The 6,845-nt window shown below is 46.5% G+C and overlaps 1 protein-coding gene across 3 annotated transcripts in view; it reads right to left on the bottom strand.

Moving 5' to 3' along the window:
- ZFAT (zinc finger and AT-hook domain containing) overlaps nt 1-5,739 on the bottom strand; it is an 85,181-nt gene extending 79,442 nt beyond the window's left edge. For 2 of the 3 annotated variants that reach the window (XM_052703571.1, XM_052703568.1), the window contains exon 1: nt 5,413-5,739. In XM_052703571.1, coding sequence (XP_052559531.1) covers nt 5,413-5,431 — 19 coding nt within the window. In that variant the 5' untranslated portion in view covers nt 5,432-5,739. The remainder of the gene's footprint in view (nt 1-5,412) is intronic. The other variant, XM_052703569.1, reaches the window with a different exon arrangement.
- Nucleotides 5,740-6,845: the final 1,106 nt, after the last annotated feature.

Genomic DNA, 6,845 nt, shown 5'->3' on the forward strand with positions numbered 1-6,845 from the left:
AACCCAGGCCATTCTGTGATTCTATGAAATAATAATTCACAGAAGAGCAACATACAAAAAGGCAATAATTTATGTTTGACAGGCAGAATTACTTCTCAGTAAGAAAATCAGTTTGAACGACACACAGAGGAATCAGCATCTATGTTACAAGGAGTTACGATATTCCACCCTAAAGTCCAATACATTGACAGCATTTCTCCCAGCCATCAGGTCTGATTCGTCTGTTCATGTTAGGGATTTGTTTTCCCATTTTCCAGAACTATTTCAGAAATGAAAAATTCTTCAAAACGCATTAGGATGTATCTCTGATTATTACTGCTTCACTGAAATGGCACTTTTTAAAACCAAAATCTACTTTATTCTAAGAAGAAAAAAACAGTCTGAAATGCATGAGTGCACACCCTAAATATCTGCAAGTGATCCCTTCTACTTCATTTCAGTAAAATGTAAATAACTGTCAGCTGCATTTTTCTATCCTAAAAAAGAATCTCTCAATGAACCTAAGTTTTGATTACATCCATTTTAGCCTCAAAAAAAGCTGTGTTTTGCCACAAATTTATTCTCTAGACCTCTTCCTTCACCTTATAGCATTTTAGTTATCATTTTAATAAAGGCATTGGCATACAATAATTTTATTTCTCTTCATTTGATAGAGTTGAAAAAAAAAAAAAAAAAAATCAATGAATCTGTATCCTGCTGTTTTCAATGCTTTGATTCATCAAAAACCACGGGGTGAAATACAGCATCTCTGAAGCCAAAAGCATGACACTCATTAGAAATATAAAAATCAATCTCCCACCACTTGCTAACACGAGAGCAGCAGCATCCCAATAACTCCCTCTGCCAATGGCTCACAGTAGCTCAGCACCTATGTTCAGAACTAAGGAAATAACTGCATTAGAAGCAGCAGGCTGAGAGAGAACAGAACACTACTGCAGGGCTTCTTTCACCTGAATGTGAACTCGTGTCAGCAACGGCTCGAGTTCGCCCGCACAGGGTGACCGCTGAGACAACGCGCAGTAGGACACGGGCGGTGTAAACAGAAGGAGCACCTCATCATCCCCGTCCCAGCCCGTGGCTGCTAACTGAACTAATGTCAGTTGAACTGAGCTGCTAACTGCCCCCAGAACTGACTGGTAAACACCGCAAACGTTTCTCATTTTGGCCTAAGAGAAAAAGTTGTGGAAATGCTGACATTCTTGGAAAAAAATTAAATCGCACCAAAATCGATTCCAATTAATACTATTTTAAATAAAACCTAATGATATCCATTCAGTATCTTTTTTAAAAAAGACCTCAAGCTTACTTTCCTGGGTTAAACACTTCTATTGAGTTTGCCAGATCCTACAGAGAGGAGCAGGGTTTCAGAGTAAATTACAATGAGTGTGTTGGAGTTTCTAGGTAAGAAACAAGCTTCATCTACAAATGATACAAAGCAAATATATTATAACAAAACCTGGGTAAAAAGGCACAACTTAAGTTGGTGCTGTCAACCGTTTAGAACACAACTGCTGTGAGCTGTGCTGATTGCTCCATCTGTGCCTAAGGGAACGCGACAAGTCAAGGATAAAACACCAAGAAGTGACGGGCTCCAATGGGCTCAATCAAAACGTAGGGGGTTATGGAAAAGTTTTTGAGCTGAAGATGTTAAGGGTGCGTGGCAGGTGTGACACACCACGCAGATCAACGTGACTCACCCTGAAGTGATAAATCATAAAGACTGTTTTCAAATGAAAGGTGAGACAGAAACAACAGGAGACAACAAAGAGCACAGAGTTGAGACAAACCACTCTTCTTGTTTCTCATTTCTTTTTTAGCTGCCTCAAAAAATAACCTGCACGCTACTACAATAACTCAACGAGCCTAATAAGGTGTCAGAACCAGAATGCTGAGCCATAAAAAGGCCGTTGACTGATAAGCATCCAAACAAGGTTCTGAAAAATACTGTTCTAACATAAGTGGGATAATGCAAAATACGAAGCAGAGAGGAAACAAAGCAGGATGCACGATTTGTGAGGCACTGCTGCCTGTTAGGGGAAGCTTAAGGCCAAATCCAATTACGAGACTTTGCCAAAAAGCAGCAGAATCTCTGAAGACTGAAACACTCACCCTGTACACAGAGGAGCATTGGGACGTGTTAGCAACAGCCTGAGCACGAGGGTAAGAACGACTGACACTGAAGGAGATGTTACAGGGACACAAACAACAACACAATTTAGGTTTCAATTACCCTTATGCAAACTGCTTAAATGTCAGGTCAGAACACAGTGACAATATTAAATGTTTGGACACCATCAGCGCCTACTTCACCCAGCATATAATCAGAGAAATAATGAGAGAGCAGTTCTTGACATTATCAGAAGTAAAACAGGACCACATTCGATGGGACCCTACTTGAGACTTGTTCTGCAATAATGACTCAAGTACTACTCAAAAATCCTTTACAGAAGTGACAAAAAGCCAAATGCTTGTGTTTAGCGACGTGAACTACATGAAGATTAAAAGCATCTTTAATAAAAGAAAAACAAGCAGCAAAAAGCATTCTAAAAAGTTAAATCTTGAAAGCAGCATGAAGAATACTTAAAAGCATCACACTGGAAGGCGGATAGTGATAGGACACCACACAAATGCAGCCCTTAACACAATTCTGTTGCTACAGCATTCAAATCTTTTATTCTTTCATCAACAGAAGACAGTACCTTTGAAAATTCACAAATACTAAGTATTCCACAGCGCATGGACTTGCTTTGGAGTTGTCTAACTCATCACCAGAAAGCAGAACCTGCATCATGCCATGTGATGAAGCCAGCCCAGGAAGGAAAAGGCACCAGGCCTTCATCTCCCTCCTCTATATGAAGCACATCCTTCCACTCTCACAGCACCAAAGGCACGGGATTTGCAGTCCATTGGCAAAAGAAAGCTGACCTCTGTTGCTTAATTAATTGGTGCTTAAGAATATTGGTGCTTAGCTAAGGAAGACAGATAAGTCTGTCTTTTTTCCTCTTACTCACGCTAGATTGATGTAACTTTACAGAAGCACTTGTAGTTCTTCAAAAGATACTGCCTGCATACTTTAATGAATACACGAACTGGATTAAAAGGGGTGTGCTAATAACTAGTTCAGGCCAACAAAAAAAGCCTTCTCTACAAATGGTTTTAAATGAAAAGCCTGACAAAGTAAGGAAATTAGCTTTACAGCAGAACTTGACAATAATCAATTTATCAAAAGGAAAGGAGAAGAAAAGAAAAAAAAAGCTTCTCCATTAAAAAAGCAGAGGTACCTACGCTCACATGAAGACTTCGCCTTTTCAGTGTTGTAACATCGCCCTCATGTGGATAAATGCAACACTACAGCAGTCATCACAAAAATCCTTAAGCTGCAGCACCAGATGTAACAAAATCATACGGATGGCTCCGGCTGCAAGGCTCTGAACCTGACGTCTGGAGCACACCTGATAGAATCATTAAGGTTGGAAAAGACCTTCAGATCATCAAGTCCAACCATCAGCCCATCACCACCATGCCCACTAAACCATGTCTCCCAGTGACACATCTCCATGTTTCCTGAACACCTCCAGGGACGGTGACCCCACCACCTCCCCAGGAAGCCTGTCCCAATTAACAGACTCTCTTTCAGAGGAGAAATCCGTCCAAATACCCAACCTGAGCCTTCCCTGGCACAACTTGAGGCCATCACTTTTGCCCTATCGCTCTTACCTGGGAAAAGAGGCCAACTCCCATCTCACCACAACTTCCTCTCAGAGAGTTGTAGAGGGTGATAAGGTTTTCCTTGACTGTCCTCTTCTCCAGGCTAAACAACCCCAGTTCCCTCAGACACTCCAAAACTGAACACAGCACTTGAGGTGAGACCTCACAGGAGCTGAGTACAGAGGGACCATCACCTCCCCGCTCCTGCTGGCTTCACTATTTCTGCCACAAGTCAGGATGCCATTGGCCTTCTTGGCCACCTTAGCACACTGCAGGCTTTGTTCAGCCAGCTGACAACACCCTCAGATACTTCACCTCTGCACAGCTTTTCAGCCAGTCAGCCCCAAGTCTGTGTGACCAAAGCAAGGGACCTGAGACTTGGTCTTGTTAAAGCTTACGAGTGGCCTCAGATCATCAATCCAACTTATACAGGCCCTTCCTTTCCTCAAGCAGACTGACACTTCCTCCCAACTCGATTTCATCTGCAAATTTAATGTTGGTGACTCAATCACTTTGTCCAGATTGTCAATAAAGATATTAAATAGGATGGGCCCAATACTGACCTCTGAGGAACAGCATTCATGACCTGTCACCAGCTGGAATTTAACTCCAATCACTGCCACTTTCTGGGCCTGGCCATCCAGACAGTTCTTTACCCAGCAAAGGGTGTACCTGTCTAAGCCATGGGCTGCCAGCTTCTCCAGGAGAATATAGTGGGAAACAGATTCAAAGGATTTACTAAAGCGTAGGTGGACTACACCCACAGCCTTTCCCTCATTCTAGGCAGGCCACCTGGTCATAGAAGGATTTCAGGTAGGTCAAGCAGGACCTGCCTTTCATGAACTTGTGCTGGCTGGGCCTGATCCTCTGGTTGTCCCACACCAGCTGCATTGTCACAGTCAAGATAATCTGTCCCATAACCTCTCCGGCACTGAGGTCAGGCTAACAGGTCTGAAGTTCCCTAGATCATCCTTATGACCCTTCTTGCAGACAGCTCTCACATTAGCAAGTCTCCAGTCCTCTAAGCCCTCTCTGGCTGACCAGGAGCGCTGACAGACGGTGGAAAGCAGCTCCACAATCATCAGCACTCCTGAGTGGATCCTATCCAGTCCCATGGATTTGTGACAGTACCTCTTTCCTCCTGAATGGGAGGGGAGGTCTGGGAATCATCTCAGTGAATGATAACCAAGAGCCACACTTCAGTGTAGAGGAATACGATGTTAAATCATTGCAACGTCACCAGCTCGTACTACAAGAAACAAGGCGCTGTGAAACAGCACGCACACATTATCGGGGCAGTCCCGTCTGCGTAATTTTATTTTCACGTTAATCGCCATGAAAGCCAGGCGAAAACACGGCACACAAGGGGCTGGGCTGACGGCGCAGCAGAAGCTCCCGGTTTTAACCATTCACGCAACAAGGCGGACGCCCCCAGCCGCCCGAGCCCGGCACCGCGGCCGCTCTCACTCCCGCCGCAGGCACCGCAGCTCGGGCCGCATGCCGCGCAGCCCAGCGGGACTCGGCGCCCCTCCTCCCGCCGCCCCCGCTGTGCTGAGCGCTGAGCAACGGCCGCTCCCGCTGACGGAACTACTTCGCGCGCGGATGGCGATGACGCAGCACGCTGGCCGGAACTACTTCTCCCCTGCCTCAGCGCTAACTGCTCCGCGCGCGCTCCGCCGCCCTCCCCGGCTCGGCGCCGCTCACCTGCAGCCGCAGCCTCCATAACCGCGGCGGGGTTGGGGCTGAGGGGCAGCGGGAGAGCTGGCTGGAAGCGAAGCGCGGCGGCCTTGTCAACAACAAACAACACAAAAAAAAAAAAAAAAAAAAAAAAAAAAAACACAGAAAAGAGCACTTTCGCACCAGCTGGGCTTCACATGTGCCGTGCCGCTCCTCCTTATAAAAATATATCTATGTTTTGATCGATCGAGACGGTGGGGGGGTGAGATTGGCCAAGCGGCGGATTATGGCGAATCTGCCGCCTCCGACACGGCGGCTTCTTCCTCAGTAACGTCATACGGTGCGCGCGAGGGCGGGGGGTCGCGTGCCGACCAACAGCTGAATGGCGGCCGTAGGGCGGCGCATGCGCAGCTCGCTCTCCTCCCTCCCCACCTCCGCCCTCCGCACTCGCGCGGGTTTCCGGCTCGCCTGCGGGGCGCTTGGCTTTGCCTGGCCCTCCGCGCCCTCCGCGCCCTCCGCGCCCTCCGCGCCCTCCGCGCCCTCCGCGCCCTCCGCCCGGGCTGCCATTAGTGTCACTGTGCCCCAACACCCTAAAAGGAGTTCATACTGACCTCGGTTCCTAAGACCCGTTGTAAGACAAAGAATGCATACCTACTAAAAGAGATATGTCTCTTAAAAATAATTGTTAAGAATCGCACTTTATAAGCCGCCATAAAAAGTAAAATTAAGCCACAGTCAGGAGACCACAGAACCTATACATTCCTGAGACCTTTTTAACTTTGAAAACGGCTATGGAATGATCCACAGTTCTAAACACTGCCTGCGGAGCCTCTAACGCAGTTCTACACAGCTGGGCTGAGCCACCTGTGCCCTCACTGGGGCAATAGGAGAGCATGCACCGTCCTGTGAGCTGCAGTCAACTTTAGTGCTCTTGTTATCTTTGTGGTTGCAGCCTCTCTTCTACTGCCATGTCTCAAAAAATGATGGGGTCAACGACTGCAATTTTATTTCATTTTTTTGGATACTAAATACTGAAAGAATTAAGGCTTTTATCCTAACAACCAGCTTCACAATTTGATCCCATACTTTAGGCTACATCGATGGAGTGAGGTCAGATGTACGAGCTTTAAGAGGACCAAGTGCCAGGTCCTGCAGTTTGGTCACTACAACCCCGTGCATCACTGCAGACTTGGGGCAGAGTGGCTGAAAAGCTGCGCATTGTCAGCTGGCTGAACACAGCCTGCAGTGTGCCAAGGGGGCCAAGAAAGCCAATGGCATCCTGAAATGGATATAAAATTAATTTCTTCTTAATAGAATAAAACATCAGAAATAATGCAGCCAGCAGGAGCAGGGAGGTGATCGTCCTTCTGTAAGCTCCTGTAAGGTCTCACCTCAAGTGCTGTATTCAGTTTTGGGCTGCTTGCTGCAATAGAGACATTGAGGCCCTGCAGCCTGTCCAG

Source organism: Tympanuchus pallidicinctus, unplaced genomic scaffold (genome assembly GCF_026119805.1).
Source record: "Tympanuchus pallidicinctus isolate F22 unplaced genomic scaffold, pur_lepc_1.0 scaffold5, whole genome shotgun sequence".
In the NCBI taxonomy this organism is placed as follows: Eukaryota; Metazoa; Chordata; class Aves; order Galliformes; family Phasianidae; genus Tympanuchus; species Tympanuchus pallidicinctus.